Source organism: Sprattus sprattus (assembly GCF_963457725.1).
Source record: "Sprattus sprattus genome assembly, chromosome: 2".
Lineage (NCBI taxonomy): Eukaryota > Metazoa > Chordata > Actinopteri > Clupeiformes > Clupeidae > Sprattus > Sprattus sprattus.
In genome coordinates this window covers 28,769,424-28,796,625 of record NC_137921.1, presented here as the reverse complement: position 1 = coordinate 28,796,625, position 27,202 = coordinate 28,769,424, and the positions used below count along the sequence as shown (strand labels likewise).

Sequence of the window (27,202 nt, the reverse complement as noted above, 5' to 3'; positions counted from 1 at the left end):
TCAATCCCTTCTCTTCAACCCCTCCGCTTTACTCATGATGTGCCCCCCCCTCCCCTTCAACCCCTCATGTCTAAAACTGTGTGTTGTTCTAACAGGAGGGCACCTCTAAGTTTGCCAGCCTGGACAGCTGTGCCAAGGAACACCAGAAACGCTCCCAGAAGCGCCTGCAGCTGCAAAAGGAAATGGTACGAGAGTGGAAGTTGAACAGGAAGAGTGAAGATATTTTAGGAAGAGGGGAAAGAGGAAGTGTGTTGAGAGGGTTTTTTTTGTTTTCCTGTGCGGTGGCACGATTTAACCTCTGATGTTTACTGTCTGTTGCTCAGGGCGACATGCAGGGGACAATACCATACCTCGGGACCTTCCTAACGGACCTGACCATGCTGGACACAGCTTTGCCAGATTTTGTAGAGGTGAGACAACTCTCACTCACACACACACACACACACACACACACACAGGGTCATGATCCTCTGTTTGTTTCAGCATGCTGTCATTTCATAATTTATTCTTTGTGAAAACAAAACAACATACGCAACCACACATGCTCTCTTTAATGCCCTTTTCAAGGCAAGGCAACACAGGTTTATTTCTAGCACAGTACATACACATTAGCAATCCAAAGTGCTTTACAAAGGAGCAGGTGAAGGAACATAAAGCTCCATTTCTCTGAGTGAGCAGCCCTCGACTCTGAGCTGACTCCGGGGCAGATCTGGCCCAAATGTGTCCCGGTTGTGGCTCAGGCTCACACACTCTGTTGTCCAAGCTCAGAGGAACAGGTTTTTTTTTTTTAAGCCTTTCCACAGTATGTGAGAAATTTGGTGCGGACTGTTTCTCCCCCTTCCGTGTGTTCCTGCCTGTGTTTGTGTTTCCAGAGAACAGCACAGTGTGAAAGATCTGCTCTTGACACTGACCATCTTTGTGTGTCTTGCAGGGCGGCCTGATCAACTTCGAGAAGAGGCGCAGGGTGAGTTCTATTTTTGTACCCGCCATCGAGTCTGAGCACCATTTGCTAGCTGTCTCGTTTTGTCTTGAACATATTGTGCGCTGTCTGAAAAGCGGACACATTGACGTGACTGTAACCAATCTCTCTCTCTCTCTCTCTCTCTCTCTCTCTCTCTCTCTCTCTCTCTCCCACTCTCTCTCTTTCTCTCTCTCTCTCTCTCTCTCTCTCTGCAGGAGTTTGAAGTGATCGCCCAGATAAAACTGCTTCAGTCTGCTTGCAACAGTTACTGTCTGAATCCCAACCGAACGTTCCTGCTCTGGTTCAGCAGTCAACCCCAGCTCTCTGAGGAAGAAAGGTACCTCACAGGCTCTTCATCCCTTCCTATCACCTGTCCTGTTATCAAACCCCTCGTCCTATTAGAGTCCACAATTCTAATCCCATACACTGTGACAAATTCAGCAAATTCCTCTTCACAGTCCTCTAGCTGTCCTTTCAGTGTTTGTGCTCAAAAAACTCTGGTGTTTATACACAGTCCTTGCTCTGTAAATGGTAAACAAACATAGTGGCTCGGGCCAAACCATACACGATCCCAACCAATCAACACAGTGCTTCAGGAGTGCGGAAGGAAGGGGTGTAATTTGATTGGCTGTTGAGCTCAAATATCAACAATCTTTCACAAAATCGAATTGCAGACTCTACCTCAAAGGGGTCTTTCTGTTTGTATATTCATGTATTTTATTTCTCATGGATGATGTATATTTCTCAGCTATGGTCTGTCCTGTGAGATTGAGGGGCTTGGAGACAGCAGTCCGACATCGCCCAAACCTCGCAAGAGTATGGTGAAGAGGCTAAGTTTGTAAGTGCATATTTATTGCAGTTAGGGTTATATATAGGCTATATATATAAACTGTTTATTATATTTATTCCAGTCGCTCGAACACATTACTGATAGCAGGGTGAGGAATGCTGAGGCCTCTGCCAGCTGGGCTAATTGTTACATCTTTGCACAATCTGCACTGTGTAGTTATATATCAATTGTAAAAGTTGTCTGATTAAAACCGTACTGAGAACACCATAATGAAAGGTAGTTTGAGTGAGACTAAGTATGTTGTAAAACTACAAAAAACAGTGAGAGTTTGCTCATTCATAGCAGACATTTGCAGCACGTTGTTTTGACATCGTTATCTGTCCTAATTTGTTCTCCTCCTTTGAAAGGCTATTCCTGGGAGCAGACACAACCACATCAAATTCCCCAATCAGGGAAACTCCTCGGTCGCCCCCTACTGGAAGTTCAGGGGAGAGCATGGACTCAGTCAGTGTGTCATCCAGTGACTCAAGCCCCTCAGACAGCGAGGGAATGACCCCTACACACTCCTCAGACACCCAGCTGAAGAAGGTACATACACACACTCCTACTCCCACTCACACACACACACGGACGAACGGACAAGCACACACACACATACAGAAGCTCACACAAACATATACACCAACACATACAAACACACACAAGCACAACTATAGCACTTACTTCATACTATATACTGTACATATAATACTATGAACCAATTATTGATCTGGTATCCCATGTGACTGTGACCTAGCTTTCAGAATCCTCTTCCTGCACCTCTCTACACTCTATGGATACGACTTCATCCTCGGCCAGCAACCCTTTGAGTCTGGCCTCCCCCACCCAGCACTCGGCCAGCAACCCTTTGAGTCTGGCTTCACCCACCCAGCCCTCGGGGCCCCACTGCACCCATCGCCGCTCGTCCTCCCTCACCCCCATGACCCCCACCTCCCCCAGCCTACCCCCCGTCTACAACACGCAAGCCCAGGACGCCTGCATCATCCGCGTCAGCCTGGAGCAGGGCAACGGCAACCTCTACAAGAGCATCATGGTTAGTGTGTGTGTGTGTGTGTGTGTGTGTGTGTGTGTGTGTGTGTGTGTGTGTGTGTGTGTGTGTGTGGAACCTAGGTCCATGAAGCGCTCCACAACGTGCCACAAAGCAAGATTAAAGATTTAAGCCTTTAATAACTGCAGTGGGTAAAATCCAAAATTGCACCCTTAACATAAGTCCACTCCCCAGAATTAATGTTTTTAGGGTTTACGTAGCACAGCTAGCAAGCAAACACAGAAATTGTACTATCTGGAGTCTGACAATGTAGTGAACATTAAAACTGCTGTTGTAATTGCTATTTGAGTGTAAGACTTTATGTACTATAGGCAGTTTAGGCAGAAATAAGTGCTCAATTTCCTGACTTCTCAAAATATCGTTATTGTAGTTGAATGTAAGTGATTTGGTAGTTGAATGTAAGTGATTTGGTAGTTGAATGTAAGTGATTTGGTATTTGAATGTAAGTGATTTGGTAGTTGAATGTTAGTGATTTGGTAGTTGAATGTAAGTGATTTGGTAGTTGAATCTAAGTGACTTTGTAGTTGAATGTGAGTGAATGGTCATCGAATGTGTGTGTCTGACGTTTGCCATCCTCTCCTCTCAGCTGACCAGTCAGGATAAGACCCCAGCGGTCATCTCCAGAGCCATGGCCAAGCACAACCTGGAGGAGGAGCAAGCTGATGAGTTTGAACTGGTGCAGGTCATCTCTGAAGAGAGAGGTGAGCAGTTAAAACACCCTGTCATCTTTCTTATCTGTCAATTAACTTTTCTTTTTCTTTTTTTCTTTCTTTTTTTTCTATGTGACTCTTCAGTACTGTTTTTTTTGTCATATGGCATTGCACCCCTGAGTTAAAATACACTTAAAAACATTTTCCCCCCTCCTCCTTCAACCACTAAAACATAAACAATCTCTCTTACAAGACAATTCACCTCTGCAGTTGATCATGTTTGTTCTAGTTTCGAATGTTGGCACTATGTTGTTGCTGTTTTTCCCCTCAAAAAGACTCACTCACCTTCTCTGTCCTTCTCTCCCCCCCCCCCCCTTACACCCTTTCTTTCCCCAGAGCTGGTGATCCCTGACAACGCCAACGTGTTTTACGCCATGAACACCTCAGTCAACTTCGACTTCCTGCTACGCCTGCGCGGCACTGAGGGCCGCACAGTTCAGCTGCGCAGTCGCTGCAGCTCCACCCTCCCCCGTGCCCAGCAGCGCAGCAGCCTGTCGCTCCGTCTCAGCAAGGTCACCTTGTGACCTCCGCAGGGTGCTGGGGTCACCGGGCGTCGTGGGGAAGGGGGGGGGGGGGTTGGGCGAAGGAGACGATGGACCCAAGGGTGTTTGAGGTGTGGGTTGGATTTTGGACTGTTTTAACTTTAAGCTGGAGATGAAGGGTGGCAGATAGCAAAGATGTGAACTCTGAGGTGTGGTTGAGATGATGATGATGAACTGTTTTGGACCTTATTCCGCTTTAAGTATCTTTAAGCCTGCCTCACCCTGCTATAGCAACCCCCCGCCCCCAGCTTCACTTCCTGTCCTGTAGTATCCTGTGCCTTCCACAGCCTTAGCCCTGGCACACGGCCACGTGGCCTGAAAGACGCCCAGTTAGCCACTGACTCCCGTCACGGATCCAGCCCAGAGTGGGGCCAGGTCCGGTTCAGAGGCTGGCTGCTACCTAGAGAGGTGAGCCGTGGAGGAATTTATGAGTGACCCCAATGGCGGTTGGTCATGTAGGACTGCCATGAAGCTGACATAGGGGGGTGATGACGACTCCTCCCGATCACCTCCCAGCTCTTCCTCCTCCCCACTCCGGGCTGATTTTGGTTTTGCACACGTGCAGGAGAAGCCTCCTGCTTACAGTCAGTATTGTTCAGCCTTTAAAAAAGAAAAAAATGTCCCTTGTTTCTTTCTCTCTCTCTCTCTCTTTCTCTCCTGCAAGCATCACGAGTCACGAGCAGAGGAGCAATTGACGGACCACTATTGTCAGATCTGTTGCTCTGAGAGCAGGCAAAGAAAGACATTTTTTTTAAAGCGACCATTCTCAGATCTGTTGCCTTGAGCAGAGATGATGACGACAATGATGGTCCAGCTGGAAGCATTTCAGAAGAGACTGAGCGCAGACCTATTGCCTTGAGCGAAGAAGGAGACGGAGGAGCAGACATTTCTACAGAGACTGAACTTAAATCTGTTGCCTTGAGCGATGATGGTAATGGAGGAGGAAATGTTTCAGAAAAAAGACTGTTCTCAGATCTTTTGCCTTGAGCTATGGTGAAGACGAGTGAATGAAATCTTGTGTCCCCCTGTTGGGAAGGGGAGGTGGAGGATCCCTGTGATGCCATGTTGCTTGCCGTCCACTCCATTTGTGCACCGTGTGGACAAGCGCGGACCTGTACCTCTCGTGTTTCCTGCGAGCTGTGTGACGAATGCAGTGGAGATTGCGTTCTGATTGGTTCCTACTTGGTTATAACAAGTTAAATTCTTGTATATTCTTTCAGTGTTTCTCTCTTTCACCACTTGTTGGGTGTTTGTATTTTATTCTGTTCTCCTGTGAAGGTCTTAGCAGTCACACCTGTTGTCAGTCTGGTGGGTTTCTTACTGACAGCCAGGAGCAAGAGAGAGTTGCCTGGGTTAGCCATCTGTATCAGAGTTGCAGCCAGAAAGAGTCTGTGGGTGTGTTTTCTGCAATCATCCCTGGTCTTCACCTTCTCTTTGCTTTCACACTTTGAATTAAATTGTATTATATTTTCTTTGTTGTTTATTTTTTTTATATGTCATTTTTGTAACATGGAGAGAAAGAAAAATGAATGTTAAGAGAGTGCTAAGAGGACGACAGGGTGGTTTTAATTAATGTCTCTTTTTGGTTGACAGAAGCCTCGTCAAGAATTCATGAAAGAATATGCTGTATAAAGTGACTGGAGGCAGACACTAACCTCACGCAGTGTTCTTATTCAGACACATTTTCGTTGACCCCCCCCCCCCCCCCCCCCCCCCCCCATGAACACAACCCCTCTTCATGACACCAAATCACTTGTTCTCCATTTTCCCTGTCCGCACACACACACACACAGCGCAGTAGTGTTCTTTTCCTCTGACCGCAGTCAGTAATTTCCCAGTGTCACTGACCCACAGTTTACACTCTAATCTAATGTTATTCACCTCCATCCCATAATACCCCTCTACCCACCCCCCCCCCGCCCCCCCTCCCAGTAACTCTTCAAGTCCGCACTCAGACTCACACTAACTCTGCCATGTAAATGTTGCCTCTAGCTCCGCCATGCTGCTGCTGCTGCTGTTGTTGTTGCTGTCGTTGTTGACTGTGCCATATTCACATAGACATCTAATGTTTTCATGCTAACTCAGTTGCCTAGAGAAGCTGACAGTGATGCTTTCAGATGTGTGTCATCTCTATCTATCCCTCCATCAGCCCTCAATGTGGGCAGTAATGCTTCACCAGGGTGCTCTGGAGGGATGGAGAGAAGAGTGGTTACTGAGTCATTGTCATGAATTTGATTCAATGCAGCACTTGTGGATTTTCTCTCTATTTTGAGTATTTTCTTCACTGCCAAAGAATTCTCTATCTACAAATGATGAATAAATTATTATTATTATCATTACTATGATGGTGTGCGTCTTGGTTTATTCCCCTTGGTAGTTGTCCTTAATAGTAGGGGCAAAGAAAATGTCAAATAAAACTCAGACGAACATGTAATGATTGGATTCATGGATTTTTAGTATTTAAGTTTTGAGATTAACAAATTCAGAAGACATGCGAGAACATTAGTAGACAAAGACTGCCCTCGTGAGGTTCAAATATACATAACAACCTACGATTTTTGACCTGTTTAAAATGTTTCAGTAATGAATACCTTAAGAATAAGTAGGCCTATATTTACATCTATATCACAGCAATACCTTGTATTTCAGGTGTTAATGAAGAATTAGAATCAGAAAATACCTCAAGGGAAAAAAAAAAACTGCGGTAGCCTAGGTCTATTAATTAACCAATAGGACTAAAATCCGTAAACGAATCCATTTCAACCACCAAAGAAAAAAAAATTATAAACTGTAGGCCTAGTACAATTGCACCAGTCAGTAAAGAATTTCACAGGCAGTCACATGACAGTGCAATTAAGCTTCGTTACAGTTGAAGTCATTGGTTCCCTGTCAAGGAGGCTACTCCGCCTTGGCTCAGTCCACTCCTGGTCTGCGAAGATAAGCGCTTCGATCGTCGTTCGTCTCTGACAGGTCAACAGAGGACAGCGATTTGACAAGTTTACCGCAGGTCAGTGTATCGTTCCGTGATGTGGGTTAGTCCTAACTCTGTAAACTATCGTAGGCTACTCTTAGCGCCTTTTAGTTGCGATGAAGTTTGCCTTACTTACACGGAGATTTAGATTGCGAAAGATTTTAACGCAACAGTTGTTAGTTGATAAATCTTCACCAACTCTCACAGTAATATGATCAGTGAAAATAATCAAATATAGCCTATTTTGACTTGAACTCGGCTATTTCACGTATAACTTAACCGTTTGCTGAAGTAACTTTATGAAAAACGCTCGCTTTCTAAGTTGTGTTTAAAGACAATGTTGATGTAGAAGTAAGATCCATTTCTAAAACAAATGATAGCGTAGCCTACTGTTGGGTCATGTGAAATTTGAGGGGTTGATGTAATTCCAGAAATCTCTTTTTAAGTGGGTGAGAGTTTACATTTTGAAACACGTTCTGGCAACACACCGATTGTGTCGTGCCACATTGTATTGCTTACCAAACTGTTTCAGTTGCTTTTAATAGGCTACATTAGATCCACTGTGGGTGAAGTAGCCAGGGGGAGATATATTTTGGCCTTTAACACACTTTCGTTTTAGATGCTGCATGTGAGAGAGTCTAGTCTAGCGACGAGCTTGACTGGTAAGAAAGTGTGTCCCAATAGGTAGACTGACTGTTTGCTAATAATTCTTTAGTTTCTCTTTAGAGGGCACTCGGCATTTTAGGGGACCTAAAGATGGTGAGGACTGTGTTCTTGACGATGCCTACTATTGCTTTATCTGTAGCTGATATGAGAGGTCAACTGTTTAATCTATGTAGAATCTATATTATCTTGTTTTCTTTAGCATTATCTCACAAATCTTATACTTTGACCGAAGGTCTGGCAAGGTCCTGACGTTTTGACATATGAGTCAAAGGTAATTTCTATGTAGGCTATGTGTCAGTAGGTTAGCCGTAACTAACCAGCAAGTAAACTGTGGTGGATTTTGAAAGCTGAACTGTGTGAGTCAAGCTACAAAGACAAAAGTCATAGTGAGTCATAGCCTGTATACCTTTACTCTAATTCCTTATAATCCTCACACATGAAAATATTTATGCAGTAGGATTTTAAGTATTCATTGGAAAAGAAAAGTAAATCTCTTTTTCCTTTTGTGGTAGTTCAATCAAAAAAGTAATCTTTCTGTTTCAGTATACAGAAATTAAGGCAAAATGGAAGACCCCAAACAAACTGACTCCCAGCCAGATTCGCAACCAGCTCAGGACCCACAGGTGAGGTGATGCAGTCGAGCCGTGCATCTGGCGCTTGTACTTGCGCTTGAAACATAGGTTGCCAGCTAAGTTGCAACAGATCACTGCATGTATATGAGTTTGACTGTAATGTACTGCATGTATATGAGTTTGACTAATGTACTGCATGTAATATATGAGTTTGACTTAATGTACTGCTTGTATATGAGTTTGACTAATGTACTGCATGTAATATATGAGTTTGACTTAATGTACTGCTTGTATATGAGTTTGACTAATGTACTGCTTGTATATGAGTTTGACTTAATGTACTGAATGTATATGAGTTTGACTGTAATGTACTGAATGTATATGAGTTTGACTGTAATGTACTGCATGCTGAACATGCCCTCTCTGCTGTGGATTACTTATAGTACACAACCTGATGTACAAACATCAGAAGTTAATGACTGAATTAGCCATTAGTCAGGTCAATCACCCATTTTAATGATGTGTACTATCAGTAGTATAAAATATGGTGTGTGGGGGTGTCTTTATGACTCTGTGTGTGTGTGTTTCTCTCTCTCCCTCCCTCTCTCTCTCTCTCTCTCTCTCTCTGTCCCTTTCAGGGTGTGGTGTCCCGGGTTGGTAACTTGCCTCTGGTGAGCTCGGCCTATGAAATGCTGTCCAGCGCATACACCAGCACCAAGGAGATTGTGCCCATGCTTAAGGGGGTGATGGATGCGGCTGAGAGTGGGGCTCGCACCCTGGGTGCGGCCGCCTCCACTGGCTCCAAGCCCATACTGGACCGCCTGGAGCCTCAGAGTAAGTCCACAGCACTTCTGTGGAAGGTAGTGGACCGGTTTGGACTGTCTCCCTTGGACTTGCCTCAGGCAGATTGCCCCATCCCCATTTTTTTTACTCTGGCTCTGATCAAAGCTCTTCTTTGGCTTTTAGTTTGGTGTTTGGGGGCCTCGTGTATTGGGCCTTGCATTCTGTGAAGGCCGCAAAATACTTCTGATTATTAATTATAAATGAATGAAACTGAGATGAATTAAACTAAATAGAGTAGGGCTAGTCTTAAAGGTCAAGCTGTTTTTTTTGTGCCACTGTGGGGTTTTTTTTTCAGACAATTATCCCACAGTCCCTGTTGGGTTTTAGCATAGCAAGAACAGGATTAAGGACTTTCTACTTCCTAATTAGCCAACATGGAAAAGGTCTTTAGCATTTCCTAGATCACACGCATGGTTTCTATTGCTGCCATGTAGAGCATTGGGATCTCGTTTTCCACTACATTTCCTATGCTGGCTCTGCTATTGTAGTGCTTCCAAAATATCTGGCATATAATTAAGTATTAATAAATCCAAACATAAACAGAGGACCTCAAAAATCTCCCATCTTTTATTACGGCTCCCTCCATAGTGAATTGTTAATGGGTTTTCTATTTCAGTTACTGCTGTGAATCAATATGCCATGTTGGGACTGGATAAGGTGGAGCAGAAGCTCCCAATGCTGCAACAGCCAGCTGATAAGGTAGGAGTTCACAAAGGAGTTTGTTTCACGAAGTAAATAGACACACCTTTATCTCCTTCCTCTGTACAGCAAGTAGAGAGGCATCAGGCCATCCTTTTTATATGAGATTGGTCTCAGCCTAATTTTTTTTTCTTTTCATGATGATCTGCCAACTTGCCGACTATAACTTTCTGTTGTTACTGAACAGGGTAGGAAAACAGCCATGTCTTCGTACTAGCATTGGGGACCTATTCGAAGACGATAAAACTACAAGATGAATAGTTTTCTAATAGGTCCCTGTTTTTTTAACATACTTGCCTACATACCTTCTCAATTCTTTTTAGATTTGCATGTTGCAGCAAACCAACATATTTTTAACGATGGCCTCATAAGGTTCATAATATTTTCTGAGTGTACACTTTGAATCTTTGATGTATTTTGTATACACTGCAAAAAATTCAGCTTTTAAAAACAAGAAACACAAGTTATAAAATGGGTGTTATATTACAAGCATAGCAATAAGCAAAATGATCTGCCAACAGAACAGGAAAATTTGACTTTGACAAAGCAGTTTTGTAATTTCGAACTAGTTTCAAGCCTTAACTTGCTCAGAACCAGTAATACATTCTCAATATCAAGTTATTATACTGTATTAAGATAATTCAGGACTGAAACGCTTGAAGCAAATTAAATGCTCTAACATAAAAAATGCCTGGTAAGAAGAAATATCTTGTCAGACAAATACAAGCAAATATTGATTTAAGATATTTAATCTTACTAAGATTTACATTTTTGTGTGTGTGTGGTGCACTGAATAGCTAGCACTATGCCGTCAGAGATTATTTCTTCATCAGTCTGTTTTTGTCTGCCTGTCATTAAGCTTGTGTCAGACACAGTGGGGATGATGTACCAATCTGTTACTGGAGCCAAAGATGCCATGATCGGGGCGGTGATGGGGGGAGTGGAGAATACCCGAGCAGCTGTGAACGAGGGCATAAACACAGTGAGCCAAATGGTCAGCAGCGGGGTCAATCTGGCCCTGAGTCACTCCGAGAGCTGGGTGGACCAGCACCTGCCTTTGAGTGAGAAAGAGCTGGGTGAGCCAACGACCTGTGTCAGCTACTGCACAAACGTGGACAGACACAGATGCATTCATTAACTCCAGCATCTCAGTCATGATGAGAGAGAGCCTTTCATTTTTACTAACCTGGTTGAAATGTTGAAAGCCCTACGTAACTTATTTTGTTTATTTGTCTACACAGTTTTATAATTTGCATATGAAAGTTGAACGACATGAATCAGGGAGGCCTTATCAGACAAAGGGGTGTAGCTAGAAATGGGCACGCCCTAGAAAAATCTTGGCTTCTATAGTATAAATCCCAGAAATCTACCCTGCCCCCGGTGTCCTCTGGTTGTGCCTGTTTGGCCCCTTGAATCTTTTTTTTTTAATCTGTTTACCACCCCTCTGTACACCGCTGATCACTCATAGTTCTGTTTTGTGCCCCCCTCCACAGCTGAGCTGTCTGAACCGGTCCCTAGTGAGGAGGCAGCAGTCATGGTGAGCTCCAGTCCTGCAGGTTCTGGTTCTGGTTCTGGCTCCAGCCCCAGCGCCAGCTATTTTGTTCGCCTGGGCAAACTCTCTGCCAAGGTTCGTGAGCGTGCGTTGGAGCAGTCGCTGTCACGCGCCCGAAATGCCCGGTCCGCAACTCACACGGCCGTGACACAGATCAGCAGCACACTGGACCTGCTGGAGAATGCCCGCACCACACTGGTCACCGCCAACCAGCAGCTAGGGGGCGCTCCAGAGCAGCTGATGCAGCGCTGGAAAGAGTGGCAGCAAAGGCAACAGCAGCAGCAGGGCCAGCCACAGGAAGGACAGGGCCAAGGAGGGCAGGCGGAACAGAACATGGAAGTGGATGAGACCAAGGACCATGGAGAGGTACCATGTGTTCCATTATTTCCAATATGTTTGACATCTTCTCAATGATTGGCCTCTTCGTTCATTCATCCATTCAAAAAACCTTGTTCACTACCATTGTGACCCCAGGGAAAAATGTTCCTCTTTGTGTGGTAGTTTTTGTCCTAAACACCCTTATTATTTTTCACTTCTACTAATAAATCTGCAAAAATATAAATATCAATAATATAAATATCCCACTACAGCTGTGTTACTAATAGATTTGTATTCTGTGAAATGGTGATTTACTCCTAAACCCCATGTGTGTATGTGTGCTCCTGTAGCAGTTAGAAGGCTGGACTCTATCCATGGCGCGTGACCTGACGGGTCAGCTGCGCGTGGCCTGCGCCACAGTGGTGTCCAGTGCACAGGGTCTCCCTAGCACAGTGCAGGAGCAGCTTCTCAGCGCCCGCCGCACCGCCGAGGAGCTCCAGCGCTCCCTGGTCAACGCCAGCACTCTCACACCACACCTCCTGCAGCAGACACGCAACCAGATCACACAGGTGTCCACATAAGTCTCTACCCATGGGCTGCCAGCATTTCACCCATATATACAATATATTATATTTATTATATAGACTAGTAGGCAGCACTTTCACTGCATACTCTTTGGTATACTGTACCAGTCAAAAGTTTGGACACACCTTCTCATTTTTTTAGAAGATTTTTCTTCACTTTTATGATTTTCTGCATGGTAAATAACACTTTTTTTGTTTAGTACATCATTCCATACGTGTTCTTTCGTAGTTTAAGTGTCTTCAGTATTAATCTCCAATGTAGAAAATAATAAAAGTAAAGAAAAAAACTTAAAGGTGTGTACTATTATATAAAATATGGTTTGTGGGGGTGTCTTTATGACTCTGTGTGTGTGTCTGTGTGTGTGTGTGTCTCTCTCTCTCTCTCTCTCTCTCTCTCTCTCTCTCTCTCTCTGTCCCTTTCAGGGTGTGGTGTCCAAACTTTTGACTGGTACTGTATATAGGTTAACTATAGTTATATATAGGTCAGATGTCTTTCCATTATTGTAAAGGTTTCTCATTTTTACACTCAAACTCAAGTGCCCTTCACAGATGTAGGGATTGGAATGTATGGAACGGTTTGAATCTATGCAATAAATCCACAAGCTTCAATAACAGGTATTCTTACTTTTATTTTTAGGTGCGTCAGTCTCTGGACGGGGTGGTGGAGTACTTGCTCCACAATACCCCTCTGAACTGGCTGGTGGGGCCTTTTTCACCCCAGAACACTAAGAATGTGGAGCCCGGAAATCAGCCAGCCCCCCCAAGTCAGGGCTGAGGACCGAGTGACAGAGACCGCAACCAACGAAAGTGTACACTCCTTAAGTGCCCTTCAGAATAATACTATTGAGACGTGTGACGTCAGACCACTATCAAATAGTGTGTTTACATTAAAGCCTTGTCTATGCGTGTGTTAAACAATATGCATAATGAATACATAAGTAATACAAGTATTTTAAGACAATATAATTAATTGTAATATCATATGAGATTAAATTAACATTTAATGTACAACTCTGCCGTTTGTATGATTTGGTGTGATGCATTAAACAATGGCATACCATAATATGTAGCATCCCATTAAAGATTTCCCTTTCATTTCCATGGCTAAAATAAGGTAAGGTTTTGAATATCACAGGCTACAAATGTGCTCTATATTTTTTTTATGTAACCAGAGCATTTCACTTTGCTTACAAGTACTTCTAAAGTCAGTGATTTTGATTGCAATTATGATTGATGATATGAAAAGATACAGAAAAGGTTCAGTTGAGGCCTACATGTATAATTAATAAAGCATTCTGACAAATTCCTTGTTTTTGTTTAGAAGCATGTTTCCCTAACAACTGAACTGTTGTTTAAATATCCTTTTGCAATTCCTGTACACTTTTAATGGTTAAGTGCAATATGACACCTGCACCTGACAACAAACATATGACACCTGCAAAATTGCACATAGCCTACATATGAAATGGGTGTCCTTTGGGCCACCACCTCACTACTTTCGATGAATCGATGATGTTCACATAGACTAAGCCTTTGAGAATGATAAGCTATTCATCATAAAGCAGATGAAGAAAAAGACACTAAGGTTTTCTTGACTGGGTTTGAGCATAATGCACGTTCTTGTTCTTTCTTGACCCGCTCTCACAACCGGACTTGCAGGAGAATAACACTGACATGTGATGCGTCGCTTTTCTTTTGGCTAGTGCTGTGTATTGATGAAATGCAGCGTGCCCATTCCAGAATGTTTACTGATCTAGTGAAAGGTGCATTGTAGCTTTTTTTTTTACTGGGATGCGCTGTAAAATGGCACTGTCTATATGAACCACCCTTTCTTATTTGACTTGAAGAAGAGGTTTTAACTGCGACATAGTTATCCAGTTTTGTGCTTTACATAATTTTTTGGTTTTATATGACTTGTATGATAGAATGAATTGTTGCTTTAGAGTGACGTCACGGTCGTTGTTTGGAATGACGGGACCTAGCAGTGGACAGAAGGCCTCGCGCACAGACGGAGCTGATTAGCTACCAGTGTATTTCTAAGGATCAAGGTCGTCAATTACTGTGTATTACAGGTAATGTTGATTACAAATATAAAGCGGAGAAAGTTTGATATGGGTGTGCTGATACAATTTGGGATCGATTCCCGTCTGTCTGCGTGCCATCACTTGCATGGTTAGCGACCGACCTAACCAGCTGGCTAATTCTTGTTCAACAACAGCTAACGTTAGCGAACATCGCTAGCTAGCTAGTTAGGCAGCCAGCAATAGTCAAATTTCGCCATGGTAGCGACTTACAAGAAAACTAATTCAACGTGTAACTATCTATAATATACACTGAGTTTTGATACAGTTTTCCTTCATGAGTATTGTACGTAATGCGTTCGACGGTTTAGTGTTACTGTCATATGTGGTTCTTTACTTCGGTCAGATAATAATCGAGCCAAAGACAAAATGTTTTTCCAAATTGCGGACAAACCTGGGGGGGGTTGGTGGTGTAGCTAGCTACTCCTCAATCATCTTCGCTTTAGTTAGCAAGGCTAGTTGGCTAATGTTCGCTAGCCCGTTGTCCCAGAAAGGTTTGAGTCGCTACCAAACCATTTGGCAACCTCCCAGGGGCATATTTCATATACTACCTCAACGCTAGCTGTAACATTATGAAAGTTTGCTTACGGCCCATTAGTGTTGAATGTCTAACCACCTCGGTCCTGACAATTTTAGAAAGCCCTTCCTTGCTTTTCAAACCAACAGACGTTACCTAGCTGGCTTCGACGCTAGATAGCAATTATAGGTCCCTTTGTGTGTGTTGACTGGTATATTTATGAAGTTATTACTAAGTTATACAATTGTAACAACCATCACACTCGTTAACTTGGTTGGTTGTTTCTTTTATTTACTCCCTCGTTCGGCTTTGAATCATTCTATGCACTTGTCACTTGGTAGCCAAGCTGGCTAAGTAGGTGAGATAGACTGGTGAGTGTTTGCCTGTGTAGCTATGTCTGCCAGGTTAGGGAAGGTATTGTTGATAGCTTGTAAACAACTTGACGAGCTAACGTTTTCCCCAACGTTTGAACAATGGGGGTCGTCAGGCGAGATTTTTGTTTCCCTGTGTTTCACAGTACGTTACATGCAGATAAGTCCCCTCCATCAAGAAAACTGTCACTTCTTGTTTCGAACGGTATGACAATTGTCCAGGTTGTCCTACTTGTCAGTTTTTGTCGATCACTGAAATTCCACTCCAGCAGCAGAAATTCCCTTTACACCTCGTTTGTGTTATTATGACAACATGGAAAATTCAGCCAGAGGCCAAACTCAAAAATAGATGTTGGGATATTTCCCGTTGTCGATGTGGGGCATACCTACACTTTTCGTGGGGGGGTTAAATGGTTAAAATCTCAGGGATTTTGTAGGTGTATTCAGTGAAATAGTACTGCCAGTGTTTGACAGAAGTTAAGTTATCTGCCAGGTAACTCCTCTTTATCAGTGTCTGGTTCCATTTACCAATAAGTGTCCTAGCAACTCGTCTGTGGACAGAAAAACTGTACCAGTTCCATTTGAACCAGTTGTGGTGGTATCCCATGATCACCCCAAACCTTACATTTCTTTACATTTCATATACTAGCTCTTGCCATTCTATTTAGAACTGCTCTCACGCTCCAATGCCGATCTCCAAGCTCTTTTAGCAAACTGTACAGTTGTTAACATCTGTAAGCTAGTGGGTGCTAGTTTGTCTAACTCTTCAACCCTGTTTACAGGACTGTCCTCTCCCCATCCCCCTTACCCCTTTTGTGAGACAGAGCATGGCTCAGGAGACCAATCAGACGCAGGTGCCAATGCTTTGCGCTATGGGCTGTGGTTTCTATGGTAATCCTCGCACCAATGGCATGTGCTCGGTCTGCTACAAGGAACACCTGCAGAGGCAACAGGGAGGAGGGCGTTCCAGCCCTCCAGGTGAAAAAGGTAGGGAGATGGGAGAAGGACCCAGAGAGGGTGGTGGGCCTGCTAAAAGGGGCTGGAGAAAAGGGTAGCCCCCTGGCTGCCAGTCCTGGCATTAGTTAGCAAGAGAGTGTTTTGTTTTAATTTATTTTTGTTTTGTTTGTCCATCCAAACAAAATCCCAACACGTATGTTGATTTTGGAAACTCTGGATCCATAAGTTAATCCATCCGACTCTCAATGTACTTTAAACTAGCATTGATTGTGTTGTTGGATGGTGTGTCAACAAACGCTGTCTTTGTTGTTAAAATTGAATGTGGCTCTTGTGTCTGTTTAAGTCGCCTCTACGTCGCCAGTGGGGTCCCCGGGAGCTTCAGGTGTGTCTGTGGAGAACATTCCGGCTCCCGCCACAGAAGGGGCTGTTCAGCCTGAAGAAAGGACGTCTAGGTACGAGAGTTACTCTTGTTTCCTTCCCTTGAACACGCTGACAACCTCTAAAAATCCCCATAAGACACTTGAACTCTTGTGTGCCATAACTGAATAGTCTTCTTGATGTGTGTCTTCCTTTCTCTGTGGGGATAGTTCGCCCAGCCCAGTAACCCAACAGATGACAGCCATGAGCATCTCCCAGGACACTGCTGCTTCTGATTCGGACCGGGCCGACGGGGATGAGGAAGAGGAGGAGAGCTCATCTAAATCGTCAGGTTAGATCCAGGTCTCCTGTGCCCCTCTTCCTTGTGTTTGTCATTCTGCAGCCACACTGTGTACACATCCTTCCCATGTCAAACACATAGAGTAGTTGCAGATATGTCAAAAAGTAAATTACATAACAAGGAGTCTGTACTGTGAATTTAACCAGGTCCTTGGTGGCACAGTCACACAGAACAGTTGCACATGCTTAAAAAGGTCAATCATGTAACAAGGATTCTGCATTCTAAATTCAACCAGGTCTTTGTTGCAAACAAGAAGCAACAAGTTATTGGTTATGTTGAAGTGAAGGTCAAAGATAAGCACTCTGGCTGTCATATGTTGTTCTCAATGTGCAAACCACCTGCACAGCCTGGTCTTCCAGCTGTGGAGGCCATCTGGACCTGCATTCCGTAATAGGAGAGCTCTTTGATGTGTACACATATGTAGCAAGTTCAGTTGCAACTAAATGATACTGAATTGAATGGCAGTGTTATTTAAATCAGAAAAATGATGGCTTCATGTACGACAACTCAGCATGACGTCACAATAACAAATGCCTTACTTCCGGGTGGCAAACTTCGCCCCTGCCCATAGTAAACCTTAACAAACCAATAGGATTTTCCATGTAATTTAACCAAGGTACGAACACATTTAATCATAATTATGAATATGATTACAACACATTTTATGAGGATGATCTTGTCAACTGAAAAACGAGACGTTCCTGATTTTGTTACTGTTGATATTTGTTAGCGAATAACGGTAATATTGCTACGACCAAGTCATTGAAGAACACTGAAGTATCAAACTCGTAGTGACTCAGATCGCTACAATATCCAACTTAACATGAACGATTTTCAGGACTGTTTGTAGCTTTCCAGCTATTTGTGTGGACACAAGAATTTGTCCAGATATAAATAAACTTCCTATCGATCTTATTGAAAGTATTGAAAACTTTGTCATTTTATTGTACATGAGCAGTTTTGAGGATTTATGATCTCTTAGCAGATGTGGTTGGACTGGAGTTGGCTATCTCAGGTTCCAGATGTTGTGATGAGTAAAATCAGTGTGGTCAGAATCAGGGTTTCGCGTTAATGAACTACTTCAGCTGTTGACAGGATGACAGTTTGCCACCCGGAAGTACCTTGGCAACCTTTGTTTACAAACATTCTGATTTGGTCTATAGTATTGATTGTTTTTTTTTGATGTTCGAAATGCTCCGACTCCATCAAGGAAAGTGAAAATAGGAATAGTTAGTAATTAGGGGTGTAGATCTCTCATGACAAAAACGATTCGATTCGTATCTTGATACATGGGCACGATACGATACAAGAAAAGATGCATGTTGATAAAAAAAACGATTCAGTACGATACGATACGATACGATTCGATTCGATGCCGTTCAATTATTGAAAACACTAAGTCAGACATCTAGCCTGACGATGTCATACTCATAATTCTAGTCAGAATATGAGTCTGAGACCGAACCATTGGGCTGTGATTATGGGGCGTGTTTCAACGAACCAGGAAAGAAAATTCCTCTTTGCTGAATTGGATACCTAGAACCAATCAGAGCAACGTAGTATTATTACCATCTGATAGATTAAACTTTTACCTGATCCCGTAGGAAGGACGGCAAAAACATCTTTTCAATCGACAAATGACTTGATCGCGTTTCTCTGTTCCTCTTTCAAAATGAATGCGCTGTCAATATCTGTTCAGATATGCCTGCTCACGTTACTTAATTAGCACTCAAGGCTAGAAGCTACCATTTGTTTCAATGTTTTTTTTGTCTACGCGTTAGCATAACCGATGAATAATGGTCTAGAGTGCTTCAGTTAAGACCTACAATCTTTGGCAACACTCGTTTTGCGCATACACAACTAACCGAGTCAATGTAGACATAAAAAAAGTCGTGTAGATAGCTTAAATCATATAAAATATGTCCCACTAAGCTCCCGAGACGGCGCCATCTTTGTCCGATGTATATGATCTATTCTATCTATATCTGTCCATCAACGTATAAAGCCTGCCCTTACAATTTTATTGGTCAGATCACTTTTCGGTGGGCTTGAATCCCTCCCAACTAGCTCGACTCCAGACTGAATCTCCCAGACCAAAAATTTTGTGGGCGGAGTTCAGGCTGGTATCCAGGCTATCAGACATCCCATCCTGCAAAAAAATCATTTCAGGGAGGTATTCCCCCCTATGCCTACATATTTCTGTTGTGGTCCCTAAAAGCATAATATCATTCTATAGGCTATAGTCCTATGCAATTCTTTGTTAATTATGTTTAAATATGTAGATTACTTTTACTATTTATTATATGCTACTAATACTTTCCTATTTATGTAAACTGCTTTTATTTGTATTCCATTGCAACTTTAAACAAGTTTAAGGAGCTTGTTGTTTTCATGTAGCCCTGGCAACTAGCTGGCATGAATAATATGCACATGAAATTAAACTTCAACATGTCTATTACAGTAATTTAACCCACTTTGGGCAATGCTGAAATCACAGATAGTTCAGCGTGCAAGACGGTCATTGTGATTTACTTTTATAAGACAGGGGTACACCTTTGTATAGTCTGTTGTAAATTGTCTTATATTTTCTTTTTAGGGGGCACTCTCCCTGTGCCATGGTGCCCCTGTTCTTAGATACACTGAACTGATTAATTCGGTTTGGGAGAGGAGATAAAAGCCCGCCCTCACTGAAAATTGATTGGTTGACTTACCGAAACAGGCCAATCAGGATGCTGCTGAGGCACACACGCACACTGCCTCGTTACACACACACGCACAGTCTCTTAGGTCCCTCTCCCTCTCTCTCGTGCGCGCGCTACACAGATGCTAATGCGGTTTGGAGCACGTCTGTCTCGTGTGCTCGGTCTTGCTCGCTCGCTCTTGATTCCGAGAGATTTTAAGTAATTTGCGGGCATCAGGGAGTCGTTATCAATATGTGGGAGACTCCCGGAACTTCCGGGATACTTGGGATGTCTGCACTGCCATTTGCACTGTTCGTACAGTGCTTATATTAAATGTTAGGACATCATGATGGCTCGATCTCGGAATCATGACTATAAATGTTAAACATAATTGTTAATGATACAAATATTCTATTATTTATTATTTTATAATTATTTAAATCCGAGGATGTCTGTAGAAACACGCAATCAACAATGATGTACCTTCCTTGGCTGAAGTAGCTAGCATAGCATCGGCCATTGAAAATGAATCGTGTAGCTAGCATAGCATTGTTGAGAGTTGTAATCTGTCATTCTCTCCAGGTTCTCTCAGGCGTTAATAGTGAGAATACAGCCTGATTGGCCAAAGCCTGCATAGCATAAACCAATGACAAGCTGTCATTGTTCTGACTGAGATAAAAATGCAACAGGCCAGCGAGTGTTTTCTGTTTTAAAAAAAACGGAGGGACAAACGCTTGTGAACCGATTCTTAACTTTTAAAATCGGGCAAAGACCGGTTGATGACATTTTAAAACCGATACGGGACTTCACGCATCGATGTAGTCGTATCTTACACGCTAAAAACGGATATCGATACGTATCGGTTATTTTTTACACCCCTATTAGTAATTTATTCAGTTTTACTAATGGCTATGCCTTGATGTCTTTCTTAGAAAGTAATTCTCTCAGTGACGGTATCTGATGTTTTAAAGGACCTGTTGGAGAATCAGCACAGGCTTCCTCTGACGGAGAGCAGACCCCCGACAAAAACAAGAAGAAGAACCGTTGCTTTACCTGCCGGAAAAAAGTTGGCCTCACAGGTGAGATTGTGTGCAAGGCTTCTGCCTTTCTTTATGATCCACTTCAAAGCGTTCTTGGGATCTTCCCAAAACTGCAGTAGTAAGCTTTTAAGTTAGCACTTGGCAGTAGTTGCTGATGGGTTCTTGTACGGTGAACGAGGATGCATGGTTCCCAAACCACCCTTTGTCCTCTCAGGTAGGAGTCTTAGACCTTTTACAGAACATTTTGTGGGAGAAACACGAGCGCGCAAGGGATTTCCTTTCATATCCAGTAAGAGGAAGATATAGGAAAGCTTGGCTTCGTAGCTAAAGTCATTTGTAAATGTTTGTAAAATTAAAGCTATTCTTACAGTGCAGTGTGTCCCTGAAAGGCCTGGCTCATCTATTTGAGAATCAGTACACAAGGGCTTTATCGAGGCCTTTGCAAAAATAGCATGGAGTCGTTGAGTAAATGGAAGCCAGTGAACCCTTATACAGTCCTGCTCACCATTATTGGCACCCCTAGTGAATATGTGCAAACAGGCTATGAAAAAATATGTATTTGCTGTTTATCCTCTTGGTCTTCCACTCAAAATATTCATAAATATCTTACCTTTTCATTGAGGTAAAATAATTGAAAGAATTTTTTTTTTTTTTTACATTAAATAAATATTTTTCTCCAAAACATGTGTGCCACAGTTATTGGCACCCCTTAATTAAATGTTTTGTGCAGCCTCCCTTTGCCAAGATAACAGCTCTGAGTCTTCTCCTATAATGCGTGATGAGGTTGGTGAACACATGGCTCGGGATCTGACACCATTCCTACATACAGTATCTGTTCAGATTCTGAGGTCAACGCTTGTAGACTCGGCTTCAGCTCATCCCACAGATTTTCTATGGGGTTTAGGTCGGGGGACTGTGATGGCCATGGCAAAACCTTTATTCTGCGGTCGGTGAACCATTTTTGTGTCGATTTTGAGGTATGCTTTGGATCATTGTCCTGCTGGAAGGTCCAACCATGGCCCATTTTAAGCTTACTGGAGGGGGCTGTTAGGTTTTCATTTAATATCTGCTGGTATTTGATGGAGTCCATGATACCATGTATCCTAACAAGATGTCCAGGGCCTTTGGAAGAAAATTAGCCCCACAACATCAAAGATCCGCCACCATACTTCACAGTGGGTATGGGGTGCTTTTCTGTATAGCTATCTTTCTGTCTACGCCAAACCCACCTTTGTTGTTTGTTGCCAAAAAGCTTTATTTTGGGCTCATCTGACCATTTTACCCGGTCCCATTGAAAGTCTGACTTACATTTGGCAAACTGTAGGCACTTTAGTTTGTAGTTGATTGACAGCAGAGGCTTTTTTCTGGCAACCCTCCAAAACAACCTGTGGTGATGTAGGTGGCGTCTGATGGTAGTTTTGGAGACTTTCTGACCCCAAGACTCTACTAATGTCTCCAATTCTCCAGCTGTGATCCTTGGAGAATATTTTGGCAGTCGAACCATCCTCCTCACGGTGCGTGGGGTCTATGTACACACACGTCGTCTTTCAGGCTGATTCTTAACATCTCCTGACGCTTTAAACTTCTTTATTATTTCCATGATAGTGGAAATGGGTATTTTCAACTGTTCAGAGATTTTCTTGTGTCCATTTCTTGATTTGTGCAGCTCAACAACTTTTCATCGCACATCGTCACTGTCTTCTTGGAAATATCCCATTGTGATGAATGACTAATGAAATTTGGCCTGTGTCACCTCATATTTGTACGCCAGTGGAACAGGAAGTCATGGTTAACCTCTTAAGAGTTCATAATTAAACAGGTGAACTTAAAAATGTAAAACATGACTGGAAATATACTTCAGTTAGATTTCAATTATAAGATTTTTCTAGGGGTGCCAATAATAGTGGCACACATGTTTTTAGGAAAAATATTTATTTAATCTCAACAGTTGTTTTTTCTTTCAATAATTTTACTTCAATGAAAAGGTAAGATTTTGAGTGAAAGACTAAGAGGAAAAACAGCAAAGACATATTTTTTCATAGCCTGTTTGCTCATATTCACTAGGGGTGCCAATAATAGTGAGTGGGACTATATATCAGCTTCATCCTCAACCGTGTTCACTTATCAATTAACTACAGTGTTTACATTTTGGACGACTGAATGGAAATGTTTCCTCACTGCGAGCAACTAGCACCTCTCTGTGTGCACGGCAGCCAAACCTCACTGTGTGTGAGCGGGGTAGTGAGTGTCTCTCTCCCTGAGAAGGCTGCTAATGGCAGGCAGCATACTGCAGGTCAATGGTGCATTTCACGTGGCGCTGCCGACTCGTACCTTCCTATGGCAGCGCCTCACGGCCTCTGCTCAAAGGCAGCCAGGCAGTGCTTAACCCTGCTCCTCAGCACACTCCATTTGAGGAACAGGCAGAAATCGGGGCCACTCAGCTGCCCGTCTGCCTGCCTTCTCATCAAAATGGAGCCCTGTCCCAATAAGGATAGGCTCTGGTCATTGTTCATATGTGAGCAGAGTTGTTTTTCTAGAATTGGCACTAACTTTTCATGTAGTTCAAAAAGATTGATGTCGCTAACAAGTGAAAGGTTGGGCTTGGAATATGGATGGTCTGGTGAGTGAAATGTTCTTTTTTTTTTCTGAATTAAATATTTGACCCTTGACCTCTTGGTACAGGCTTTGACTGCCGCTGTGGAAACCTGTTCTGTGCCATCCATCGCTACTCTGACAAACACGACTGTCCCTACGACTACCGAGGTGCCGCAGCCGCCCGCATCCGCAAGGAGAACCCCATCGTGGTGGCCGAGAAGATCCAGAAGTTATGAGGACTGCGAACGACGAAAAATATCGAAATGAAAACAAACGTTTGACCTGCTAGTTTGGAACAATGGCGGCACAGATAATACCTGATAAAATGGCTTCATTTTTTTCATGGTAGGATAAGGTGGGTGGGCTTTGCAGTGTTATGGCCCTAGTCCAGCCGTTCCCTTCAACAGTCTCTCCCTTTCTCTCCTGGAGTGGATGTGTGAATGAGTGACTGACCATTTTGTGTGTGTGTGTGTGTGTGTGTGTGTGTGTGTGTGTGTCTGTGTTTGTTTTTGCTTGAGAGTCAGGGAGAGTACAGTCGGGTTTGGTGGACAGTAGTCTGCTTCTGGGAGGGAAGACATTTAGATTTTACCCTTTTTCCTTTTTTTTTCTTTTGCCAGTTGGTTTTCATGTTATCCCTCGGCAGTAGTTATAAGAGACTGGGATAAGAGATCCAGGCATGGACAGAGACTTGGGAGTTGGGATTGGGGAAAAATCCACGCTATGAGGATGTGACAAGCCTGCGGGAGCTTGCTTTGATAAAGACAGGCTTTACGACGATGCTTGCATACGCAAGAACTCTCAAACAAGAAGCCTATATCCAGCCACTGTCACATCCGCCCCTCCCCCCTTCTCTCCTTTTTTTCCTCTTTCTTTTCTTTTTTGTTTATCTAGTGAATTATTCATTACCATGTCAGATATCCCCAGCCTGTGCATTTACAGAAACTGTTTGTCTTTGATATATTGACTTATCATACATCATACTAATGTGGGGTGCATGGACAGTTATCGGAGGGAGGGAGTGGGGTTGGGTGTGTTGAGAGAGAGAGAGAGCGAGCTTTGACATAATGAGTGAGTGAGTTCAGTTTTTTTTTTTCTCCTCCCTTTCTGTTTTAATGAGCGTATGACTTCAGAAGATCTATATTAATATATTGTAGTTAGCTTGAATTGTGTGATTGCATTCTATTTATTTTTTTTATTATCATTTGGCCTGTTCTGGAAGATTGGCAGGATGTGTCAGGTAAAAAGAAAAGATTTGTTCTTAGTCTTTTGATTATATTCAACCATTTTCATCTGATTATGTAACCATTTGATGAAATATATGTATACAAATTCTACTATGTGATTATGAATAGGGTCCTGTTAATATCTTCAACCAACATAAGGAGCCTGGGCAGAAGTAGACACTATAACCCGGATCAAAGCACAAAATAACATAAAATGTTTCAGTCTATGAGCACAACAGCAGTATAAAAAGTGCAAAAATTGAAGCATTCAGTCCCAAACCCGATCTTACACATATGGAGGAACTAGCAGGCTGATGCTTGTGGCAGTGGATATGTAGCCTGCAATGGATGCATTGCGGTGCACCTGTTTAACCGTTAACCTGCAGAATCATGGAGCTAAGGGACAGCTACAGCATCTTTAACCCTTCATGTTTGATTTTCACCAGCAGACCAATGAATGATAACCGACTCACAATTTGTCCTGAGTGCGATTCTGCTTCCGTTCTAGCCATGAATCTGTATGTGTCTCAACAGTTGTGCTGTACTCTGTGCTTTAACAAAGTCCTCAAGGAAGATGCATCCACTTCCAGGTAGTGTTAAGAGGAAGTAGAAGAAGAAAAAAAAAACAGAGTTGCATGCCCATGCAGACTCGGCTGTGTTTTGTTCCTGCTAACCCTGACTGAAGCTGAAGCTGGACTGAATCGGGCCCCCTTTGAAGGACTCCCTTGCGTGAGTTTGCGCCATTAGAAACAAGCAAGAATGTAAAAGGTGTGCATACTGTATTCATTCAAGTGCATGAAGCGGACTCGCAGAACTACAGGCCAAAGTTAATGACACTGCTATGCTCTCCAATGTAAATACCATCTGGCTACTATTCATTTAGTTTACTGTATCCTAACGTAGAATGTTATATGGAAATATTGGGTGGGGTCAATGAGATTGGGAAATGAGAAAACATTAATGTATGTATGTATGTATGTATGTATGTATGTATGTGTGTGTGTATGTCTAGTGTTTGTCAAATTACCCATAAGAGCGGAGAGAAGTACAGTGGTGTCCCCATTCCTATATATTTCTTTCCTCCCATGTTATGACTGTGTCCTGTTTCCAGAGGGTGGTTTTCTTTCTTTTCAAAGGGCTGGGATGTGGGTTTGAAGTGGGTGGGTGTTTGTCTTTAACATTGTCTTGCAAGGTTTGTCCCCTGTGATTTCAGATGTGCACACTTTCAGTGACTCATCCATCAAGACCCATCTCAAACTAACAACATTCATTCTGCTCCAGAGGGGTTTGCCAGAATTGGCTGATCAGTGCTATTGGTCAGAGAACATATTTAAAAGAAAGAAAAATTGCCAGAGAAGCAAAGGACAAGATATTTTGTGTGGCAGGACATTAACTTCAGACAGGGCAACCAATTTGCTGAGATCGTGGATGCAGAACGGACAAAGAAAAAAAGAAGGAACCATAATAATGTCATTTCGTTTGATGGTTTGAGGTCCATCTGACGTGGTCTGAACCAAATGACCTTTTATGGAAACAGGAACGAGCAAGGACTTAATTTAGACTGATCTTTGATTGGGGTGTTATCCTCAGTTGCGTTGCCAGCTAAAGAAAGACTTAGTGCGAAGGCTAAGTGGCTCAGTGACTTGGCATGGAGGCAGTGAGGTTGCCTGTGCCTGTTTCAGGCAAAAGACTGGGCTGTGCAAAGACAAGGGATCAGTCTCCCCCTAACCTTCATATCAATGAAGACTCCTCTAGGTAGCAGGTCAAGGAGAGTGTGACAGAAGGCAAATAATGCTCACTGCTGTTGCTCACTCCTCTCTTAGCTTTAAAGAGGCATAAATCCTGATCCAAGAATCTGTTTCTGTCCAGAAAAAGTATATGATGTGCTTTCAGTGATGAGGCGAAGTGACTGGATTTGAAATGCTTGGCTAAACAGTTTGGTAGGCAGTGTGTCAGCCTGTGTTTTGGTTGATATTATTCAAACGGGGACAAATGTCTTTGATTTCATGCGTGTTGCTCCTCTTTGGGCTACTCCTCTTTGGGAAAGAGTTGCACAGGAATAATGTGAATGTAGCCACTGGGGCTGTCAGGGTCCATGCTAACTGTGCTTTCCTTAGCTGTGGAATTAACCATGTCGAGCCCCTGTGGTAGGCGGACGAGTGGGCAAACAGCCACTATCCTTAGCATTTCATGCGGCCTTCTGTCAGCCTAATTATGTTTCGTCCGTCTCATCTGATAGCCACCCTCTTTTAAAAAAAAATCTGTGCTGGATATGGAAAGCCCAATCATCCATTTTTGCACTCATACCTCTTCTGTACTACCTTAGATACCACCAGTCCAAGTGCTGCAGAAGCCATTATAAGCAACCTTTTGGCTTAACAGGATCAGACAGTACCAATCCAAGACACATTTCAGTCTTGCCTTCTCTCCTCTGTACATCAAGACTATTTATGACCGATTGAGTTCGAGTTCAGTGACCTATCTAGCAGAGAGTATCAAAAGGCCCAGAGCAACCTGTTCCTCTGACACACCTGTCCCCAGAGACGCCTCCAGTTATATATTTTTTTTCTTTTTAAACTTAGGATTGTATGATGTGCAAGAATAAGCATAAAACAATAAAATCACAAAGTTTATTTTAAATTTACATGGTTGCCTTCTGTGCTTTACTTGTACTATATGAGGGAGGCAAGCAGCCCAGTGTTT

The 27,202-nt window shown here is 43.0% G+C and overlaps 3 protein-coding genes across 6 annotated transcripts in view; all 3 read left to right on the top strand.

Annotated features, from left to right (window-relative positions):
- The window catches only part of rgl1 (ral guanine nucleotide dissociation stimulator-like 1), a 30,285-nt gene extending 26,153 nt beyond the window's left edge, over nt 1-4,132 (top strand). Inside the window, exons 10-18 of the mRNA XM_080833634.1 lie at nt 96-185; nt 324-410; nt 932-964; nt 1,177-1,298; nt 1,710-1,799; nt 2,159-2,339; nt 2,548-2,844; nt 3,446-3,560; nt 3,906-4,132. Of these exons, the coding sequence (XP_080689760.1) occupies nt 96-185; nt 324-410; nt 932-964; nt 1,177-1,298; nt 1,710-1,799; nt 2,159-2,339; nt 2,548-2,844; nt 3,446-3,560; nt 3,906-4,093 (1,203 nt within the window). The 3' untranslated portion in view covers nt 4,094-4,132. The remainder of the gene's footprint in view (nt 1-95; nt 186-323; nt 411-931; nt 965-1,176; nt 1,299-1,709; nt 1,800-2,158; nt 2,340-2,547; nt 2,845-3,445; nt 3,561-3,905) is intronic.
- A 2,886-nt stretch (nt 4,133-7,018) lies between these two features.
- Nucleotides 7,019-13,443, top strand: plin3 (perilipin 3). Of its 4 annotated transcripts, none has more exons than XM_080860867.1 (9): nt 7,066-7,118; nt 7,702-7,744; nt 8,292-8,371; nt 8,959-9,154; nt 9,780-9,862; nt 10,722-10,938; nt 11,356-11,780; nt 12,083-12,301; nt 12,954-13,443. In XM_080860867.1, exons 3-9 carry the CDS (start codon nt 8,312-8,314, stop codon nt 13,089-13,091), a joined length of 1,338 nt encoding a protein of 445 aa, XP_080716993.1. In that variant the 5' UTR covers nt 7,066-7,118; nt 7,702-7,744; nt 8,292-8,311; the 3' UTR covers nt 13,092-13,443. The 4 variants fall into 4 exon arrangements, with proteins under 4 accessions (XP_080716991.1, XP_080716993.1, XP_080716994.1 ...); XM_080860866.1 differs by lacking the exon at nt 7,066-7,118 and adding an exon at nt 7,981-8,019 and having other exon boundaries at nt 7,736-7,841; XM_080860865.1 differs by lacking the exon at nt 7,702-7,744 and having other exon boundaries at nt 7,019-7,118.
- An 821-nt stretch (nt 13,444-14,264) lies between these two features.
- On the top strand, nt 14,265-27,143 carry LOC308383008 (AN1-type zinc finger protein 5). Its single transcript, XM_080860578.1, has 6 exons — nt 14,265-14,388; nt 16,068-16,272; nt 16,586-16,694; nt 16,830-16,951; nt 20,613-20,720; nt 23,364-27,143. Exons 2-6 carry the CDS (start codon nt 16,113-16,115, stop codon nt 23,510-23,512), a joined length of 648 nt encoding a protein of 215 aa, XP_080716704.1. The 5' UTR covers nt 14,265-14,388; nt 16,068-16,112; the 3' UTR covers nt 23,513-27,143.
- Nucleotides 27,144-27,202: the final 59 nt, after the last annotated feature.